Source organism: Sciurus carolinensis, chromosome 11 (genome assembly GCF_902686445.1).
Source record: "Sciurus carolinensis chromosome 11, mSciCar1.2, whole genome shotgun sequence".
In the NCBI taxonomy this organism is placed as follows: Eukaryota; Metazoa; Chordata; class Mammalia; order Rodentia; family Sciuridae; genus Sciurus; species Sciurus carolinensis.
In genome coordinates, this window is record NC_062223.1 from 68,791,815 (window position 1) to 68,814,858 (window position 23,044).

A 23,044-nucleotide genomic window follows, 5' to 3' on the forward strand; every position below is an offset into this window, starting at 1 on the left:
CTTAGTCTATAGAAGGTTGACTCCCTTCTTTGGGGCCCAAGGGGAGGCAGAACATCATGGCAGAAGGTCATGAAGAAAGAGAGCAGCTCAGGGCATGGCACCAGGAAACACGCACAGAGAGAGAGAGAGAGAGAGAGAGAGAGAAAGAGAGAGAGAGAGAGAGAGAACCTCCCCTTACCATGGACAAAATACATATCCCAAAGGTAAGTCTCCAATGACCCACCTCCTCCAGCCACACCCCACCTGCCCACAGTTACCACCCAGTTAATTCATTAGAGTGGATTGATGCAGTGCTTGGGTTATAAGGCTCTCACAACCCAATCATTTCACCTCTAAGCTTTCTTGCATTGTTTCACACATGAGCTTTGGGGGACCCCTCAAATCCAAACCATAACAGTCCCCTTTAGATCCCAAAACATTGGTGCATCCCAGACCCATGTCTCCACTTCTGACAGTAGTAGACAAAATCTAGACAAGATACAGTGAATTTTGGAGTCAGAAGAGTCATAGTCCTATTGAAGTTATTCTGGAAAGTGATTGATAGAATTGATAGAATCGAATCTTTAAAAGCATTTGTCAAAGAAAGATTGAATTTTGATTATGGCTGAGCATTGATGATTACATACCTCTTACAATTGGTACAATCTCCAAATTAACAGCCCCAAATTGGTTTCAGGATTAAGAAGGATAAGTTGAGGATAATGCCTCAATTGTGGATTTGATTTTCTTTCTTTCCATATTTCCTAAATATGCAGCATTTACAAATTTTAGGTTTTAAATGTGTTTTGCATTTACATTATTTGTATATCTTTTCTTGATATATATTTATTTTTTCAAGTGGAAATGTTGCTACAAGAAAGTTAGGGACATTTAGTTTGACATTTGCTATTTTGAGAAGGTAATTTCTAAAAAGTTGACAGAAAAATATCATATCCTTATGTGGTCATAGATGGCATTGATCAATTCATATACATCTCTTGCACAATAATGATGTGCTAAACTCTTAGCCAGGAAAGAGGAAGACTTACAAGTAATCATAGCTCCTTTCCTGTGCCTAAACACCTACTAGTTGTGAAAGTGAAAATTTAGTGTTTACCTTCTAGAAATACAAAAATAGTGGGAGAATGCAGATTCACAAATACTCTGATGGACAGACTGTCCCAAACAACTGTCTAGTAGCATCACTTCCTGAGTGTGCTACCCAATTCTCTTTCCTCTCTTCTCCTTCTCAAACACATGGCAATAATAGCCATCTAGTTACAATTGGGAAACATAAGAAAGGAAAAAATGTTCTAATACATTCTGACACTTGTTTGCTAACAGGTATGGAAATCTACTCTCACAAAACAAGGACAATTTTGATATTCAATCCTCTTGTAGAAAGCAGTAACCTATACAAAGGAGCAAGTGATGTTTGTAAATGAAGACCTTAGACACCAGCCACTTGGTTCATCAGAAACATTTCTGGGGGAAGCAACTAATTGATGTAGGTGTAATGGATGTGTACTAGAACTTGATCAAGACTGCATCTGTGGTTAATTCTCTACATCTTGCAAGAAACCACATTGAGAAACAACGTGGTTGAATGCCTCAAGTTTTGGTTAATGAATGAACTTGTTTTAAATTGGTTTATTTCTGGTCTCCCAAGTCTTTCTACTTTTGTTCTCTTAGTGTTTCTAAAATTTCAGGGGCATTTGAGTTTCAAAATGCCTATAAGCAGGAACCAGATGATTTTGCTACTAGGAATGGTCTGTTTGGAACAAGAAACATCTGCATCTCTTTCTCTTCCCAAAGGTAAGTTCCAAATAAGTTCTATAACCTCCTTTGTCTGAAGGAACTACCTTTGCTGGCAATGGGCATCACAGCTGCACTCCACATTCCTTTGGGAAATAGAAAAGGCAAATATGTTTTAGATCTAATTGTTTCTTCAACAAATTATTTTAGATTTTGCTCCTATAATCGGCATATGAAATAGGGTGAAATGCTTATGGAATGCAACTAAGTTTTTTCACTTAGGTGTACTAAGTGAACTGGGATTATTTATTTATTTGAACATGTTTCACAGTACCATCTCTCATGGGGCAAATTCTGTACATCAGCACAGGTCTGGAAGCATTTGTAATCTTTTGGAAAATTATCTTGTGGGGAAATATGAAGCATGTCCATTGTAGTATATTGAAAATAGTCTTTTCCCTGTGATTATCATAATCTGAAAATAGTTCTTGGCAGGCTTCTTTGTGGTCAGAGTTGTGCCAGCCCAGAGAACCACCATGTTTTCTGTCTTTGCTTCAGTGAGTTCAGGAAACAATGAATTTCTGTCCTTGCTTCAGTAAGTTCAGGAAATAATAAATTTTGTGTCTAAAGTATTTATGACTCATTTAGCTGCTGCAGTTAGAAAATAAACTTTTGATCCAACATCATACTCCCACTGGCTTCAGAATAAAAAGCAGAGTGTTTTATTCATGCACTGCCATTATTTAGCTGAGCATCTCTTTGATTCTTTATTTCTTCATCTGTTATGCATGGATAACAGTGCTTGATCCATAGGCATGGAATGGGGATTAAACAGGAAGTCACATGAAAGAGGTTTTTATATTTTAGCCTATTGATCTAAATATCTGTGCTGTTAGAGATGTATTCTAAAGAAAAACCATTTTGATCACTCGCTTAACTTCCAAGTGCCTATTGTATGCTGGGAATTATGCTAAAGGTAATACAGAGATGAATAAGACATAGATAGGTCTTTTCCTAAATAGTTCATGGTCTGGTGGTGGAGCAAACAAGACAATTATAGCACGGCAAGAACTATTAAGGGATGGGCTAGGGTAGAAAGGGTGCCACGTAACCCGGGGAGAGACCCTTGACCCAGTTTGAGGAAATCAAGGAAGACTTTTCACCCCGAGGTGATTTCCAAGCTCAGAAGTAAAGATGAGAGGATTTATCTAGACAAAGAAGTGGGTAGATTATGAGGCAGGGCTTTATAAACCATCCTAAAAACATGTGGAAAGAATGACCTGCAGGAAGCACATGTGATATGCCATCCCTGAATTACCTGGTGGAGGTCAGTATCTTTAACCTATCTTTTATCTGAGGAGTCAAAAAGCCCATTGAGAGCAAATAATGCAAATTTTTAGGGGTAAAGTCTTTTCTACAAAGAGGGAAGATTTCTTTTATTACCTGGTAAACTCCTATCCTAAACACTGTTATGTGAATCAAGACACTGTCTTCACTCCACACTCCTTGAATAACCTGTCACTTTCCATCCCAGCAGAGAAATAAATCCAGTAAGATTTATTAATATCTGACTGTGTGACTGGCACCACAGACTATGGTCTCAGACTCAGTCTCATGGGTAGAGCAGAGGAGAAGTATGCACACAACTGAAATATAAAGCATATGATAATATCCTTGACAATTAGTTGAGCAATTTATTCTTCAGGAACTGTGATAGATGTTGTGGATGTATTTCTCAGACTTAAGTTCCTCTATTTGAGGATCCCACAGTATAGTTGGGTTGAAAGACAGAATAATGTCTCTAATGGTGCATGATAGATGTCATAGGAGAATACAGAGTGCTGTGAGATACCTCTCAGGGGCTAGAGAGCTCAGAATCAAAAGAGATCTGCATTCCTAATAACCCACTGGAGATCTTCTCCTGAGGCCTTAACCCATACATCAGAAAAGTAGATCCCTTTATGATATACCTGCCCTACATGTCTATCAAAACTGAGCAGGTATATACAGGTATATACAAAAACTGAGCAACTTACTGCTAATTATGGCAAATCCCAGCAACTAACTTAGAAGCACTTTGTGATCTTTCTGCAGGCTCCCTGTCTTGCAGATTTTTCTGGCTCAGAATACTTTTCTGGAAAAAAAAAAAAAAAAGAAGAGTTTTCTATGTTGCTCAGTACTAGAAACTATTTAATCACTCAATATTTGTCTTATTTTTTTTCCAGTTAACAAATGTGGGCAGAATCTGACTAAGGTAGGGCCTTGGAATTACTTTAACATTTTCAGTCGCATTGTTGGGGGAAGTCAAGCGAAAAAGGGTTCTTACCCCTGGCAGGTGAGTCTCAAAGAGCAGTCTCTGGTATGTGGGCTGTGAGATGTCTCATAACTGGATCTCCCTGAGTAATTGGGTCATCAATGCTCCCCTGTCTAGTTCTTAACTAATAATCTTACAAGTGCACACAAAAATCCAAGTCCCTCATGATTTACATCAATTGAGTTCCAGAAAAAGTTTGTTTGGAACAGTTACATGCACTATTGACTTCAGTCACAAACTATTAAAAGTAATGAAACCCAAAACTTTCAGTCCCTAAGACAAAAATCCCATTTCAAGAAGCTAAAAAAATTTTGAATTTACTATTTTAAAAAAAAAAGTATATTTTAAATAAGTATTGATTCAGCAAGTATATTTTAAAATATACTTGACTTGCTAAAGACCGGAGAATTCACTGTGTGTTTGGGTTATAAAGTTTTCACCTATATCATAGGACCCTTCAGAGAATAGTTAAGAATACTGCCTCCTTAGTAGCTAATGTCATAGGAATTCTACCTCTGTTTAATTTCTTGATTGTCCTAAGACATGAAAATGGATTTATGCTTTTACCCCAGTCCATGGGGTTTGCATTCATTGTCTTTGAAAATCTCCCAATTTTCCTTACCCTCAGGGTCATGTTATCTTCTTGCTTCTTAAATTTCCATCTAGAGAATCCTTCTTTATTTTCACTTCTCATGAATCAGTCATAAACTTTTAGGCCAATAAACAAATATTAATGGTTGGTTGACTGAGTTTGTGTTCAGTGGGTTGACTGAATAATTAAATCATTGTCATTTAATTAACTGGTTAAATACTTGATAGAATAGTTAGATTGATCAGTTAGTTACATGGTCAGGTGTTTTTCTAGTCAATTTAGAAGTCCATGTTCAAATCCTAATAAGAGTGATTCACTGACTTTTACTTACTTGATCTTTTCTATTTTTGGCCTCTTCTGTGTATTACCTCTCTCTCTGTCTCTCTCTGCCCCTCTCTCTCTCTCTCTCTCTCTCTCTCTCTCTCTCTCTCTCTCTCTCTCTCTCATGCTGGGGATCAAACCCAGGACTTCACCAATGGTAAGCATGCCTGAGCTCTATCCCTGCCCCCTCTGCATTGCTTTTCCTTTGATTGCTCAAAAGTGGAAAATTCTAATAAATTGCTTTTCTTCTAATTCTAAAAATGTACTTACTTGTACTTTGTAAATCATTTTAGAATCAAATAAAATATCATGAATAGGATAAACCAAAGATAGAAAGTATGCTTGAGAGTCAGAATCAGAATGACCTTGTAAAAGATAAAGGGTTCAAAGAGTTCATTAAAAGCGTGAGAGAATTGGGCAGGGGATATAACTCGGTAGAGGGCTTGCCTTGTAAGCACAAGGCCCTGGGTTCAATTCCCAGGACTGCAACAAAAAAGATTATGAGAAAATTACAGGTCCAAACTATTTCTCTAAGAGACTTGGGGGAACTGGAGCGTGTGTTGAAAGGCTCCTTAGTCTGCAACTGCCTTTTTCCCAAAGCTCTTCAGCCGCATTCTGCTATATTTTCTATTCCTTTTTCTTATTTCACAGATACCTTTCATATTGTCAGAGCCACAGATCTGGGTCAACAGTATTATAAAAATAAATAAATAAATAGTAATATTTCTAACTGCCAACTCCACTAAAACCCTTATAGTCAATCATCTCCAATTAACTACTTCTTATCTAGACCAAAGTTGGGAATGTTCTGGTTTCAGCACTGCCCTACTTTCATAACTACAGTGTATGCACTTTACCCCTTAAGAAATTATGAGCAAGATATCTGGGTCTATTTTTTAGACTATATTTAGTTGTCAGATTTGGGGAATTGGGGAATCCTAAGGCATGAACTTGTACCCATTTAAGGTCTTTGCTCTTCAGGTATCTCTGAAACAAAGGCAGAAGCATATCTGTGGAGGAACCATCATCTCTCCACAATGGGTGATCACAGCTGCTCACTGTGTGGCAAACAGGTAGGGATGGACTCACTCAAGGAAGATCAGATTGCCCTCTTCCTCTCCCCTGAAATCAGCTGTGAGGACTCTATTAAAATATGGGGGGAAACCCCAACTCCATAAAACAAATGGGGCTTGGTGACCTTGTCAGATGCTACTCAACTAGGTTGAAAATACACATTCTTCACAGAGGGAAAATACTTTATTTACTTAAAATGGAGTTAATAAAGAATAATACCCTAGTGAGAAAAAAAAAACAAAACTAAAATTGATTTATGGAAGTTTTCTTAAGTTTCAGTGAAAAGAAAAATTTCCAGTGCATTTAACATCTCGAGAAATGGATAAAAGAAAACAAAAGGAGACCAGCAAAACCTAAAGTAGACTCCAAGTCTTCCTTCCTATTGGTTCTATGTCTTCCAAGTCTCAACCCAACAACATCCATTCTTTATTGACTTTTTGTGTGATGCAAATGTTTCATTATTCTCAGTGCTCTTGGTACTACCCTGTAATCAAGATCTTGTCTCCATTTTGGTCCTCTTTCATTTCAAGTCTGCAAAATTTCCCTGGATGCTCACTTGGTGCTAAACACCAGGGAGTGCCAACATGCAAAAATGACTGAGACACAATCTCTACCCCCAGAGAGTTAATAGGCTAAAGAATAGTCAAATGATAATTTATTTGTGGGTGGTAGGCTAGTGAGATGCTCTATGTTAGGTTATGTATTCAATATAGTCAAAATTCAGAAGAGTATATCAAGAGAAAATGATGCCCTTTCCAATTTTGTAAAAAAAGTATCAATCCTGGAGATGAAGGATTCCAAAAGGTGGTAAGCTCAAAGTTCTTAATCTATCTCAACAATCCTACCAAGCTCCTTTATGATTACCCAGGAAGATGGATAATCATGTCATGCGAGGTCTTTAAATCACAAATATAAGGAAGGCAAGAAGATTCCAACTTTCCATTGTTGTAATTAGTTCTAAATCCCTGATTGTGTGTGCTCTCTGGGACATTAGAATTATGATGTCATTCTTCATACTATACACTCTGCATGAGATCTTTGACATTGAAGCAACATACTTACTGGGAATCCCAAATCATTCTCAAAGGATTTCACTGGTATTAAAGTTGGATCAATATCCTAGGATAACTGAATAAAGTTTCCTAGATTTTAGAGGGCTGGATTACAATATATATGCATCTCTAGATAATTAGCATTGCAAAATGTTAAGTTTATCATGTCTTTGGCTCCATATGAGATCACTCTTTATTAGTTCTGCACTGACACTGGGGATCTCTGCATGTTTTTTTTCTAATAGCATTGGAATCATTCTCATTTGCTCAGCAACCCCACCACCCACATTACCTTTCCTTAAAATTTTGAAGAGACCAGTTTGTCAACAGCTGTACTGTGAATTTCATTGAAATCTACCATTTTACTGCTCATTCTTCATAGAAACTTTGCATCAAATTTGAATGTTACTGCTGGAGAATATGACTTGAGTCAGGAAGAGCCAGGAGAGCAAACCCTCACCATTGAAACCATCATTATACACCCACGATTCTCCATCAAGAAACCAATGGACTATGATATTGCCATTTTGAGGATGGCTGGGACCTTCCAATTTGGTAAACGTTTGAGGTGCACTTTGATCTGCATGCTGTATGTTCCCATGACCTGACTCATCGTATATCCCCTGTGGTTCATGTTATGTAGCATATGTCCAACTGTTTTGAGTCATGTGCTTTGAGATAGGGAATTAGGCTGGAGGGTTCCCTACCTGAAACTCTTTGCTAGTAGTTCTGGATATAGGATTATATGGAGTCAGGAGAGGAGAGGATCTTTGACTCTAGTAGGTGCCAGGCAGAGATATCACAACTCTCGCCAAGGTCTTTGGGGACTACCTAGATGCAAAGGTGAGTGGCTAATGGTGTCCTCTCCTCTGCGAATGAAATGAGTGTTGCCTTGATCTGTTTTTTTAGGCCAGTCGGTGGGACCTGTGTGTCTTCCAGAACCAGGGGAGCGATTTGAGGCTGGATTTATTTGTACAACTGCAGGCTGGGGCCGCTTGACTGAAGGTAAGAATCCCTATGCCACTCTTCCTAATCAAAAGTTAGAACTTTCTGGTGGGCAATCAGAAAATAGAAATTTATTTTTTTTTCAAAACAGTTGTGTAAACATTTTGAAAGATTAAATGTCACATTGTACTTAGAAATTTAGATTTTTCCAAAGAACACAAACCTGAATCCAGTTGATGAGGTGAATGGGGTATCTTCAACTCAGGAAGCGTCAGTGTGCCTTGCTGGGACTCCTGTCCTGTGTTACAGATGGCATCCTCTCACAAGTCTTGCAGGAGGTGAACCTGCCTATTTTATCCCAGAAGGAGTGTGTGGCAGCTCTGTTAACCCTAAAGAAGCCCTTCAATGGGAAGACCTTTCTCTGCACAGGCTCCCCTGATGGAGGGAGAGATGCATGTCAGGTGAGTGGCAGTGGCTGGGCTAACAGGCTCCACCCAGGTAGGTCTCTGCTCAGCTTTTTTAGCAGGTGAGGGACTGCAGGAAGGCTGATTCTAGCTAAAACTGGAATCTGGAAAGAAGAGCCAGAAGTAAAAAAGGAAAGATGAAGTCATCTACATAAATGGAAAGTTTAAACATTCTGTTTTGAGCAGGGATATTCAGAGGAGGTTATCTGCTTTTTCCAAAAAGACCAAATAATAGAAATGGTGCCAAGAATAAGCTCAGGGTTCATCCCTGCAGGATGGCTGGCTCTTTCTTATTTGGAGCTTTCCAATTTGTAGATGTGTGGAAATTTACTTTTCTTCTGTTCTCCTGTTGATCAAGAGCTGAGGTCAATTACTTATCACTAAGCAAGACTTCTCTGAGTTTATAGCATGAAACAGGAGAGGGAAGAAGGTCTGCTGCCTTGATGAAAGCCTAGAATGGGGAGAAGGAGGTAGAATTTGATGGGCTTCAATGATATTGAGGATCATGTGGAAACTGTGCTTGGCTTGTCTCCCAAGGCTCTGAGTCTAAATCATTAAGCATCCTTGTAGGTAAAAAATGGGCACTGTAGGGCATAGACACAACGATTGTAAAAGAAACCTCTTTCTTCTTCAGGGAGATTCAGGAGGTTCACTCATGTGCCGGAATAAGAAAGGAGCCTGGACTCTGGCTGGCGTGACTTCCTGGGGTTTGGGCTGTGGTCGAGGCTGGAGAAACAACGGGCAGAGGAATGAGCAAGGGTCCCCTGGGATCTTCACAGATCTTAGCAAAGTGCTTCCCTGGATCCATGCACACATCCAAACTGGTAATAAAGCCATTATGCGAGGTTGAGAAGTTGGTGTTCTGCTAGGGCAGAGAGAGCATCAGCTGTCTAGCCAAGTCAGGACCACAGCATAAAGAGGTCTACTTCTGTTCTCAAAGAAAGACTGAAATTAACTGTCAAAAACAAAAGTCGAATATGGTATGTAATACAGTAGAAAATGTTCAATGAAATATGAATTCATCTGCTTTAGATTTTGTCAAGTTTGCCTTTAATTGAAACTCTCTCAGCTTGAAGATATATTTCCCCCCCTTATTTCTCAACTTCTAGCAAGACTCAGCAAGTTATAGTACAAACAGTAGTAATTTTGCCACCCAAGGATCTATTTTCAGAGAGATTTGTGTTGTCACAATTAGAGAGGAGGCACTGGCACTTATTGGCTAAGGGTGATGGATGCTGTTAAGTATACTACAGTGCACAGCATAGTGCCCCACAATGAAGAATAGTCCCACTCCAAATGTTAGTAGTGCAAAGGTGGAGAAGCCCTGGCACAGAACCAAGTTCAGTAAGTCAGAAAAGGCCAGGGTCTACATACACAGGGGGTGAATTGCAGCCTCATTTCTACCTCCAAACTCAACTGAATTGTTTTCTTAACTCGTTTCTAACAGTCTCAAAGGGGCTTCCGTCCTTTCCTGAAGCAGTTCATTCAAATTAGTTCAATAGAAAACTACTTGCTGTCAAGCACATGGCACCACATCAGATATCTGAGCCCTCAGTTCAAGTTGTAGATATTCTAGAAGCTCTTTTGTGCATGTAAGAAGTTTATTTCAATCTCTAGCCTCCATTTTGCTCTGTATAAGTGCCATGTTAATCACTGTTTCTTAATTAGGCTACTCAATAAACTAAGTAAAATCATTTCCCTACAACATGAGGAGCCCTTTCATACTTTGCCATTTATCCCTTCTGTTCTTTCCACAGAGTAGATTTTCATACTAGTATATTGACTTAAAAATCTCTACACTTTTGAGTCAACTTCTTGAAATAATGTTTGTGCTACCACAAGCTTTGAGTTGAATTTTTCTTTTTCTTTCCCAGGGCTTCAAAGAAAGAGCTCCAGAGGTGGGTATTCCTTGCTGCCTGCTCCACCAGGAGCATGAATAACATTTAGCATTCCTGAATATCAGTTTCCTCTGTAATCAAAATTTCCCCTCAGCAAGAGTTTCCATATTTGCTAGGTATAAAACTACCAAGTACACCTGCAGCCCTGCTGGTCTGGGCAATCGCATGCTCACAGGAGCTCAGGATTCCTTCTCGTTTCTTTCCTTATCTATCCAGTGCTCCATCTAATTCAGCAAACATTTGACAAACCCTATCTTTGAATCAGAGTCTCAGGAAAGAGAAGAGGTGGTACAGATGTGGTCAATAAGCTATACACACCTCCCTGAAAGTGTCCCTATTTACTGTCATCCCTGTATTACATTGTAACTCGTCAATTGATTCACCTTGCGATTTTGTGCAAGCTCTTTTCTATCTCTGGACCTCAGTTATTTCATCCATAAAGAATAGAGGTTGAACCAGATGGTCTTTAAGGCCACTGTATCTCGGATCGTCAATAGTTCTTTGAACCCTAGAACTACCTACAAAATGCAATATGAAAAGTAGCACCCTCAGAGCTCAGAGGAGTGAGAGGCTGCTTCTAGCTGGAAACAAATAAACAAACAAACAATAAATATGGACTTTGTAGCACAGACATCTTTAAAGCTGAAACTTGAATGATGAAGTGGGATATAGTAAAGAAAAATATTCTAGTTCAAGGAATTATCCTTATCCAAGGCTGGGGATTGAAGGATGGAGGTAGGTAGAGTAAATGTAGAGTATAAGAGACCAGTAAGTCAGCCAAGCAGTTTAAATTGAGGATGTGTAATGGGGTTTCATGAGAGAAAAGAAGGAAAACTTGATATCAAATTATGAAAATATCCAACATCAGTCAAAAAAGTTTGGAATTTATTGAACAATAAGAATATGATTAATTAGATAAGTAGATTAGAACTAGACTTCTCTGATAAAAGAATGGCATGTAGGTGAAGATTATGGGGAGAATAATGTAAGGTGGATTAATGAGATTATGTATTAGTTTAAGAGATAAGAAATGAAAGCTTGAAGCAAAATGATGTCCAAGAAAAGAAAAGGATGAAATAGAAAAGAGTAACAGGGGAGAGGAAAGAATCAAATTTGATTTTTTGATAGTTTTGAGCATTAAAGACTAAGGATACTTGAAAGTAATGAAGTCAGAGGTAGGTGCAGATTTGCTGACCCAGAGGGATTCCATCAGCAGCATGCTGAGTTTCAGGGGCGATAGCAAAATCTGTCTGAGGTTCAGAAAAGCAGAGATACTAAGTGAAACTGAGGCTATGACTGAGAATGGTCAGAGGGCTGCTATAGAGAGAGAAGATGAATGCTGAGATAGAACCTGGGAAACATCTGTATCCATAGAATGATGTTATGGGGTCAGAGGAAAGAGTTAAGGAGAAAAACAAATCATAGAATCTCAAGGCAAGCAGGATCTAAAAGGAACAAAAAAGAATATGGCACCTCGGAAGCCCTGACAGGAAAATATTTCATAAAGAGTGAAGAGAACATAAAGAAGAACCAAGAGGCTCCAGAGTCCTCAGTTTCTGGAAGGAGGGGCTATTATAGCCAGCCATCATTGTCGACCCTGATTCCCTGGCTTCCCTCCCAGCATCATGCAGTGAGCAGGATGGCGTAGTCAGCGGGTCTGATGGGGAGCTGCACTTCCCAGCAAGCCTCCAGCTGCACTCTGACAGTCAGCAGTGAGTAGCCCCCTCTGTCACCCTCCCTGGAACTCCCACCTTCAGTCTGACTGCACCCATTAACTGGACTGTGATTGTCACTTTCTGCCTAGAAATAACATCCTCTCCGTGTGTCTGTCTGCAGACAGTGTGTCTGGACCCTGTTGGTACCAGAAGGAATGGATGTGTTGCTCAGTTTTTCCCACATGGATGCAGAGTCTTGTCACCACAATTACCTGGCAATGTATTCTCTAGAAGACAGACTCTTTGGTGAGTGGATTTTCACACTGTCAAGTGGAAAGCAGTGCTAAGTGGCTTAAAGAGGCCTAATTACAGTATGTTTGGTGTTGAGTCATCTGTAAACGCCACATTTCCTGTCTCCCATCTTGAGACTCAGATTAGGAGTGGGGAGAAACTCAACCTGAGTCTGCAGGGTTACAGGGCATTACACTTCCACATCATTTTCACTTGCTTTCCTCAGACTAGGCCTCCTAGATCTGGAAACCATTAAGAGTGAAATCTAGACATGTTGCAGGGCCCCTCAGGGCAGAAAGCTGCTTTCCTAGGAATGAAAATGATCTTTACTTGCTTCATCAAGATAAGAAGAAAGATAACCATGAAGAGGAGACAATAGTTATGTAAGAAACAGGAATGGGGTGAGGCATGGTGGCACATGCCTGTAATCCCAGCCTTTTGGGAGGCTAAGGCAGGAGGATCACGAATTCAAGGCAGCCTCAGTAACGGTGAGGCACTAAGCAACTCAGTGAGACCCTGTATCTAAATAAAATACAAAATAGGGCTAGGATGTGGCTCAGTGGTTGAGTGCCCCTGGTTCTATCCTGGGTACCAAAAAAAAAAAAAAAAAAAAAGAAGAAGAAAGAAAAAAGAAACAGGAATGGAGTTGATCCTAAACTGGACATGTTTTAGTCCCTCAGGAAATGTTTGGCAATGTCTTAGAGACTTTGTGGGATGTTACAACTGGAGAGTATTACTGAAATCCATTTAGGTTATCAAAACTGGAGGGAGTTTTACTGGTGGAAGCCAGGATGCTATTAAACTTGTTATAAAAGGCATAAGACACCCAAAAATGCTGAGATTGAGATAGCCTGTTTTAGAAATATCATGGCAAGTTTGGTTCTCTCTAAGTCATTTAAAGGATGTTGTTTTCTAGATTCTGAGCCAAGAATCTTCTTTCTCCTTACAGAAAAATTCTGTGGAGAAAACCTCCCTTCATCCGTTCTTGTTGGCTCCAATTCTGTAAAGCTGAAGTTCATCTCTGATGCCACAGATCTTGCCACTGGGTTTAATCTCACCTATAAAGCTGTTAAACCAAACTACTTTCCTGGTAAAACAATTTACATTTATCAGATACCATCTAGACCCTTTGAAGAAGTTTGGGCATCATAGGGATTAACCCCCTGGCAAGGCCCACTAGTTCCACAGTGGAGTGGACCACTTGGCCAGCTTGAGAGCAGGGTGCAGTCTCTCCCTTCATGGCCTTCATAATTCATATTTATCACCTACCCAAGTAAACTGAGAAGGCCTGAGAGTTCTGTAAGATCTGTGCACAGGCCTCTTCCTTCTCGCTGGCTTAGTCTAAAGATTTGGTTCCTGCATCACCTGTGAGAGATGGGAGGGAGAACAATGAGAATGCCTCTTTCTGAGGTGCTTCCATTTGTTTAGAGTTTCTTTATGTATTTCAGATTCAGGTTGCAATTCCTTAACTATCCTTTTTAAAGAAGGCATCATTCAGAGTCTTCACTATCCTGAAGACTACAGTGACATGGCCAACTGTAATTGGATTTTTCAAGCCCCCAAACATCACATAATTAAGGTATTGATTTGGCTTACTCTTACTTAGCCATGGTATATACACAGAACAGCTATCAGAAGCACCGTGCAGCAGAGGTTTTTATCTGAGTTATTCATTGCTATGTTTTATTCCTCAGTACCTGCTATACAATACATCAGGCTCGAATTGAATAATGAGCCAGCTAAGTTTCCCCTGCAACTAACTACCCACTTTTACCACTAGATAGCACTTGCACTCCAGTTTTGTTAAAAACCAAACCAAACCCAAAAAACAGTGTTGTCTTAACCTTTGTACCTGGTGACTTTTATCAGTCTCTAGTTCCTTCTAAGAAACAAGCATTTCTTCCTTATAATTCAACTTCTGACAAAACACTGTGTACATAATGGCAAGGTAGAAGTCAATAACAAGCAGGCCAAAATCATTAAGCCTTCCAAGCAGAGGAGAGAGAGAAAAGTAGAAATAGTGCAGAACAGGTACAGGGGATGGCTAACTTAAGAGAGTCACAAGGTGTACTTGGAGGGGCTGGTGGGAGGTGAGACTGAGACCAAAATATAGAGATCCTTGAATATCAGGATATGGAGTTTATTCCACATTTGTCTATTAGTATTAGTGGCTATTCATTGATTTGTTTTCCCATTAAACACTAGTGGACCCTCTGCAGAGCGATGTCACTAGGTAGCTGAAGGTCAGGTTACAGTCAGGATGAGATTGGACCAAGGCATTTATTTACAAGTATTTCTCTTAAAATAATAATTAAAAGCAGGGGATATATGAATGAAAGCAGAGAGGTAAGGGTAGACAAGATCTCAAGTTTCTCCCTCATGGGAGTATATTTCTTAATAATGGGTTCACATCCTGAGAATAGGATGGTCCTTAGGTGTTTTATCATTGTGTGACTGTTACAGAGTGTTCTCACACAAACCAAGACAGTTCCAATGTCACCAGATGATACAATCTTGTGAGACCACTGTCCATTGTTGACCAAAACATTGTTTTACTGGGCATGACCATATTTGTGGAGAAAAGAGGTCTGAGATGCAGAATGAAAACTGAATTGGTGAAGTCTCCCCAGAGAATGGGTCCTTTCATTTAAAACACAATACAAGACAAATGAACAAAAATATGTGGTCAATTGTTTGAGCTTATCACATAGAGTTTAAAGAGAATAAGAATTAAGGATTAATTGTTCAGACCCCACACACACCCCTCAATAAGGCAGAATAATTGAATTGGACAATTGAACATTTGAAAAAAGTTGGAATTGGCAGTGTCTGAAAGGTAAGTCAGAAATTAGGAGCAGAAACAAGATCATGCAAGTTTTATGAATAGTGAGAAAAGAGAGTTCAGAGGAGGTGAGTATAGATCTTATTTATCTAAAGGTTTTTGAAACCCAAACAGAGTCAAGGCAAAATTTTCAGCATAATTAAGGAAAGACTTTTTGTTCACAGTGAAAGATAAGAATTTAAATATAAAAATACTTTTAGGAGGAGTAAGAAGAGGAAATCTAGTTGAAAACCTTCTCTTCTAAAGTCTTACTCCAGAGCAAGTTGGGCAATCTAGATTTCTTTGCTTAATCAAAATAAGGTTATTAAAAAAATAATAAGGTTATTCATCCATATTCTCAGCTGTCATTTCAGAGTCTGGAAATAGAAGAAAGTGGAGACTGCACTTCTGACTATGTGACAGTGCACAGTGACGTAGAGAGGAAGAAGGAAATAGGTTGGTGTTCCTCAAAGACTCAGCTTCTCCTGGTTTGCATGTGGACCCAATCTTGAGAAGGAATTAAGAAGGATATGGCTCAGTTTTCCTTAATACCCCTGCACCACCACTCCTTCTTCTATATCAAGGGCAGGAGGAGAGAGACAGGACCAAAGAACCATTTGAACAGGAAATGCAAAAGGCCCACAATGAAGTAGGAGCCAGATGGGTCAAGTACCATCGATATAAGCCCTGCAACCAAGTCCCTTGGCAGCATTTTAGTGGGAGTGTCTGGCAGATGAAACAGAATTGAAGCACTGATAGGGTTAAATGCCTATTTAAAAAAGCAAACTGCCTTTTTATTTTGAAAATGCAATGTGACATTTGTCTGAAAAGCTTCCTTCTCAAAAATTACCTAAAGGGCACATTATTTTCTCCTATCCATGCCGTGTTTATCTACCTGGCACTTGACATGCCTTGCCTGGGTTGGTCTTCAACCAGCTCGCTTGTGTGGCTATGATGTGCCTGCCCCTGTGCTGAGCTCCTCCACCATCATGCTCATCAACTTCCAGTCGGATGAAAACGGGACCTTCAGAGGCTTCCAGGCTGCAGTCTCCTTCATTCCCATAGCAGGTAAGAAGATGGAGGCAATGACCCTTCAGTTTCGAATTTTAATCCTCGTAGAGTGGTAATAAAAGGAAGACTTTAGAGTCCAACATAGAGCCAAGAGATTTTCATTATTTGTGGTAATTATAGCCTATAAAGTCACTATGAACACTGAATAAATGGATACGGAACCATTGCTCTTAAGAAAATACAAAATTATTTTCCTGTGAGCACCATGCATTTTTTTATCAACTGATCATGACATAAACTTATTTTAAATGTTTCTGCTTAAAGACACATTATTTCATATGTGTTACTGATTTATTAGCATTAAATTCAGAGCAAATAGCACTGCAGCTCATATCTGACCAAAACTTTTCTAATACACGTATTTTCTCTATAAGGTACATCGCAGTCTTCTTGCACTTAGGAACACTAGAGGGCACTTCAGCATTAAGCTTGGAAACCATACTAAACAGAAATCACGAACAAAAGGCACACACACAAATGTGGTACTAAATGTACCACAAAAAGGACATTTGTTTATAGAATGAGAGCTGAAACAAGAAGGCAGGGAATTGACTTATTTCACTTCAGCTGGGAACCTGAGTGTCAAATGTTTGTGAAAGCACCATAAATATTGCTTTTGAGATTGCAAATATATTTTAGTGAGTAGGTATATTCACATATATGGAATCCATAAAAAAATAGATGGTGTGTCTGATCTTGGCCTATCCTTACCAGATGTGTGATCTTAAGAAAGAGTCATCTCAGTGTCATCGTTTTCAACCTTACAATGGGAGAATAATCATGTCTAGGAAGGAATGGAGTGAGGATTAAATCAGATAAGATCCCCTTGGCCATAAGCAAGGGCTCATATAATAGAGAAACAGACCTTGAAGTATCTCCACCAATCCCAGACCCTAGAGACTCGCACTACACACCTTTCTTCCAAGTCTTCACCCTGACCCCTCTTCCTTATGGGAGATCCCACAAAGTAAATATCTGCTTCCCAAGTTGTTCGTTCTTGTTAAGAAACTGCTGTTGGGAGAGCAAAGTCAGTTTATAGTTGCAATACTTCACTTCTCAGTGAAAATACTCAGAATGCAGCTGAGGTACCCCAGAATTCTAACTTTATCTCATATATCATTTTCTGATCTCCCCAACCCTTTTTTTTGTGTGAACTAAGTAGTTATATTATGTTTATACCCAGATTTAAATAGCTCAGTATTAGAGGATGAACCAGTGTTTCTGGAGACATGGAATGTGCCACCTGAAGAAATTAATGCTTCTGGTAAGCTGTTTGGGGAATGTGACTACTCAGTGTGTGTGTGTGTTTGTGTATGTGTGTGTGTGTACACATATACACACATAAATATACATATATATACACAGAACATATTATCCAGCATTTAGTCAGAGAAGCAGATATGATGGGTTGAATATACTTTCCCCAAACAATGTGTTGGAATCCTTCAATACCCCAGAATGTGATTTAATTTGGAAATAGAGTCTTTACAGAGATAATTGAGTCAAAATGAGGTCATTGGAGTAGGCCCTAATCCTATATGAATAGTATTCTTAATAGGGGAAATTTGGATGCAGAGAGATACACATACAGAGGAAGAATGTGATAGGAAGAGGAAGGCAGAAAACCAGTAACGTGTCATCTACAAGCCAAGGGTTTTTGTCAGCTTTGCATCACTGTGACCAAAACACCTGACAAGAACAGCTTAGAGAAGGGAAAATCTATTTGGGGCTCATGGTTTCAGAATTTCTCAGTCCATAGATACCTGAGTCCATTGTCCAAGGTGAGGCAGGATATCATGATGGAGAGACGCAGTGGACAAAAACAGCTTACCTCATGGGGTCAGAAAGCAGAGAGAGGGAAAGAGAAAGGGGCCAAAAGAAAGATGCACTTTTCCGAGGTACAACTCCAGTGACCCACCTCCTCTACAGTTACCACCCAGGCTATCCATTCAAACTAGGATGAACTGACTAGGTTATAGCTTTCACAATCTAATCATTTAACCTCTGAATATTCCTGCATTAACACAGAAACTTTTGGGAGACACCTCATGCCCAAGTCATAATACCAAGGAACACCAAGAGTTGCCAGTGAACCACCAGAAGCTAGGGGGTGCCGTGGAACTGATCTTCCATCCCAGTCCTCAGAAAGAAAAAATCCTGCTGACTCATTGATCCAGACCTCTAGAACTGTGAGACAATAAATTCCTGTTGTTCCAAGCCACCTTGTTTGTGGTACTTTGTTATAGCAGCCCAGCAATGAGTGCATCAGAATTTGCTTGCACAATTTGTAAGAGCTGACCAAGCAAGTACATCCTTAAGGTGGACAGTCAGAAAGGGAAAATCACTAGAATACAGGAACTGAAGTTGTTCTCTGTAGGTAGCATCTCTTCTCTTTTCTCAGGAAGCTTCAGTCCTGCTCTTAAGACATTCCAACTCATCAAGCCAGTCCCACCCAGATTGTCCAGGATGATCTTCCTTACCTACAGGCAATGGGTTAGGGAGGGATATTAGTTGCCTCTCCAAAACCCCTTCACAACAGCACAGTGTTCGACTGAATAACTACAGGCGCAAGTCCAATCAAGTTGACACATCAAAAAGGTCACTGTCCCTTTAGCTCCAACAACACGGAAATATTTCCAGTTCAAGAATAAAAATTCCCTTCTTACATGACTCATTTGGTGGGGATGACTCAATTATGTGCCAACTTGTGGTCTGACTCACAAGATCCTTCGCTGAATAACAAGGATCCCGCTATGTATTAACACTGATGAATTTTGAAGAGAGCTGGGCTTTCCCATTTCCTTGTTTTCTCCATGACGTCCACTGACATAGACATGTGATATCCTGTTCCATATAGATGATACGGTGGTGAGGGGACCAGGCAGAGGATGGAAGTGGGAAACTTTCATACTTTGGCATTTTAATAGTTTGTCAAGAGAAAAGTGAAGCACATTATTTTTTTACTTATTTCTATTTTTTACAAATTTCTAACACGTAGAACACATAGAGTGGAGTGGAGAGTGAATTTTGCTGGTCATGAGAAGGGATGGGAGCAACCTGAATCTTTTCATTCTGGCTTCCTTGACAAGGACTTCATGATGCACAGAGTTCCCAAGGGTGGCTGCAGTAGTTCCTGGTCTTTACCACCAGGGGGCACATTCAGCACAGTCATTTTCTTTCACTGGCCTAAACCAGTGTTTTCCAAGGAGTTTGGTTACAACACTCCACGATTTTTATTCCTAGCACCTACTACTGCTGCCCAGAACAAAGCAGGTGCCAAATAAATATTTGGTGAATAAGATTAAGTCATTCACAATATCTCCTGAAGGACAGCGTCCTAATTTGTAAGATATATTGTGGATATTGGATCTAAAATGTTTGAAGACAGGATAGAGCACAAGAGGGGGTCAAAGCTGAGCTTGATATTGTGCTCCTGGGTGAGATATCTACTTCAGGTGATGTATGCTCCTTATTTCTGTAGAATAGAACAAATATTTCTCATCATTATTTCCCATTGTCTCTCCATTAGTAATAAATATGTATCTCCTTGGCCCCAACTCAGGGCCTCTGCAAAATCCTTCCTTCCTCTCCATTCAGCCTCACCCCTCTGCCAATTTCTTTCTGGATTATGAGAAGTAAGAAGGCCATAGCCAGCTCCTGGCCATGGCTGGCCTGCCTGCAGATTGCCACTGAGTTATCTCTATAGAGGCACTATCATTCAAAAGACCACCACTCACTGCTTAACCAGTAAGAAAGTACATCTGGGCAGTGGAAAGTGGTGAGGGATGATGGTTTAAATGTTTGATCACTAACCCTTCAGCTACCATCTCTGATACCCATCAAGGTCTGCTGTGAGTTACCACTGGCTCCCCTTTTCATTACCATCTCCTAAGTGCACCAGAAAGCTCTGCCATGTCGCATTGTGTTTTAGCATATTCTAATTAAGTGTGAGATGGACTGTTGAATACAGATATTTGTTTTATCCATTTTCTTTCCTAGGATTTTTAAATCAAAAATTAATATTGAATTTTGTGAAATACTTTTTAGCAGGTATTAAAATGATTGAATGATCAACATATTAAATCCATACTAAACAGATTTCCTAATATTCATTTGCTCCTGAAATGAATTCCACTTGGATATGGTAACTCATCTTTTGGTGTACTTCTAGGTTCTATTTACTAATATTTCTCTGAAATTTTAGTATTCACATGTATAATTTAAATTTAGTTATACTAGAGATTCCTAAGTATGGTCTGGAGACACTTGGGGATCTATAAGATCCTTTTACAGGATCTGCAAGGTCAAAACTACCTTCCTACTAAAACTAAGGTATTGTTCTCCCTTTTTATTCTCATTCTCTGTGGAGTGTATGATAGGGTTTTCCAGAGGCTACATAACATATGCTGTCTCAATGGATTGAATGTAAAAAGCAGATAAGAAAATCCACCTATGCTTTATTTAGCCAGACACTAAAATAGTTTTACAAAAATGTAAAACAAGGCCAGTCTTATTACATTTTTTTTGTTTTGGAAATGTTATTTGCATGAACTTATCACAGTGAATACCTAATGTTTTTCTGTAATTGTCCAAATAAATTAACAAGTGAATTTTCAAATGTTTACCTAAATTTCTAAAGTGAAAAATATTGACAAATAGTGCTCACATAAACAATGCTCTTTAGGACACTCAATGATTTTTTTGAAGTGTAAAGGTGACCTAACCAAAATGTTTGAGAGTTGCTGACCTCTAGTTTTCTTATTAGCATCTGCATTTCTCTGAAACTGTTGTCAGTTTTTTGAAAAGAACTGGGGATTATTCTATACTTTGCATACAATTTACAAGACAAGAATAATGAATAATATCTTGTATTATTGGGATATAGAAGAATAATATACAATATATAAAGAATAATAAATGATGTCATGTAAGTAAACATGCTAAACATCTTTTCCTTGAAGTCTTGAAGATAAACTTTCTCAATTTCCTTCACAGTTATTGATTTTTAGGTCTAAATTTTTCTTCTTCAGACAATTTACATAACAGAATCATCTCCTAGTAATAGTTATACCATTCATATTTTCCCACTCATTGCCTTGAGTTGAACAAAACATTCCCTGATGATTAATCCTTTTTGTTTTGGAGATAACTTTCTACTTCGTTCATGATTTTGTACTTTTTTGAAATCTTTTTTTAAAAAATTACACTAGGTAGTGTTTTGTCCTTCTATAGACATTTTTTGTCCTTGGAAAACAGTTACATTTTGACTGGGCATGGTGGCACACACTTGTAACTCAGTGGTTTGGGAGTCTGAGACAGGAGGATTATGTGTTCAAAGCCAACCTCAGCAACTTAGCAAGGCCCTAAGCAACTCAACAAGATCCTGTCTCTAAATAAAATATTTTTAAAAAATGGGCTGGGGATGTGGTTCAGTAGTTAAGTGCCCTTGGGTTCAATCCCAGTACCAAAAAAGAAAAGAAAAAGAAAAAATAGCTACATTCTTTAGTGAACCTATTTCCTCTGAGTGTGCTACTGAATAGTTTCAACTGATCTGATCAGGTTGGCCGAACAAGGGTGGACCCTGTGGCTCAGCTATTTCCTGCAGAGGACTGATAGATGGGCACAGTTAGTGTGAGAAAGAAGTTTCAAGAATTGACTGTTTCCATTCGAGATCTTAACTATACATACAATGTCAGACAGATGGCTCCATGTTTCTGAGTCAAGTATCTTCCTTGCACAGCGCTGTGGCTTGATTGTCCCCTCCAAAACTCATGTTGAAATATAGCTACTACTGTAAGTGTGAAGAGGCAAGAGCTTTCGGAGGTGTTCGGGTCGGAAGGCTCTGCTCTCCTGAGGGGGTGTGGTTTAGTGGAGAGTTTCTATGTGTTCTGCCCAGAGCCATGAGCCAAATGAATTCTGCTTTTACGTCACCAGAATACCAGCCTTAGAAACTGTCAGAGCAGTAGAAAACAGACTAAAATGGCTTGGGACATGGTTCAATGATAGAGCACATATGAGGCCCTGGGTTCAATCCCTAGTACTGCAAAAAAAAAAAAAAAAAAGAAAAGAAAAGAAAAGAAAAAGAAATAGAACGAAAACAAAGACACGCACAGAAGACAAGATAGCAGAACATTGCCTGGAACCTACCTGACCACTAGATGGAATGGCGCTGCTTTCATTATGAGGGTCAACTAGCAGCCTTGCTTACCCCCTGCCCCCAGAGTTTCTGAGACAGTCACTTTCTTTCTCCACATATTTCAAGGAGATCATAACTGAAATTTCTCTTCCTCTCACTTTCTTGGGAACTGAAAGCATTTGCCTGGGTGGTGAATCCAGGATTCATGATTTGGCTAACTGTGCTCTCAGGTCCGAAGCCGCAGAGCTTCCTTTCTTGCCAGCCAGTGCTGGCCATAGCACTTCCCTGTGACTGCCGCAGCCCCACTAGCATGTGTGACTCCAGTGCTGACCAGGACCGGGCCACAGATGTTTCAGGGTGAAGTGCAGAACTGAGACTGAATGCTCTTTCCCTTTACAATAGTAGAGAAACAGGGAAGTATTCAAGAGCCAATGCCAAGTTTATCAATTGGTCTGCGCTGCACAACAGGGACCCTCTTCCTTCTGACACCTGCCAGTGAAGATTTACCTGCAGGCCAGCTTTGCCTACTTTCCAGTCCCCTCATTACTACAAAACTAGCAACAGTCACTTAAGAAGCCCTCTCTGAGGCCCGCCCTCACCTGAAGCTAGCTGGGGCACTTGCAACAGGTGGCACCAGGTAGTCTGCACCGGGAATTACTTCCTGCCTTAAGGGAAT

The 23,044-nt window shown here is 39.6% G+C and overlaps 1 protein-coding gene across 1 annotated transcript; it reads left to right on the top strand.

Moving 5' to 3' along the window:
* Positions 1–1,706: 1,706 nt before the first annotated feature.
* On the top strand, positions 1,707–22,729 carry Ovch2 (ovochymase 2). Its single transcript, XM_047517933.1, has 16 exons — positions 1,707–1,794; positions 3,960–4,069; positions 5,943–6,034; positions 7,470–7,642; positions 7,997–8,092; positions 8,342–8,493; positions 9,131–9,320; positions 10,371–10,394; positions 12,016–12,106; positions 12,231–12,355; positions 13,290–13,430; positions 13,789–13,919; positions 15,524–15,617; positions 16,098–16,229; positions 17,416–17,496; positions 22,599–22,729. Exons 1-16 carry the CDS (start codon positions 1,707–1,709, stop codon positions 22,727–22,729), a joined length of 1,851 nt encoding a protein of 616 aa, XP_047373889.1.
* The last annotated feature ends 315 nt before the right edge of the window (positions 22,730–23,044 follow it).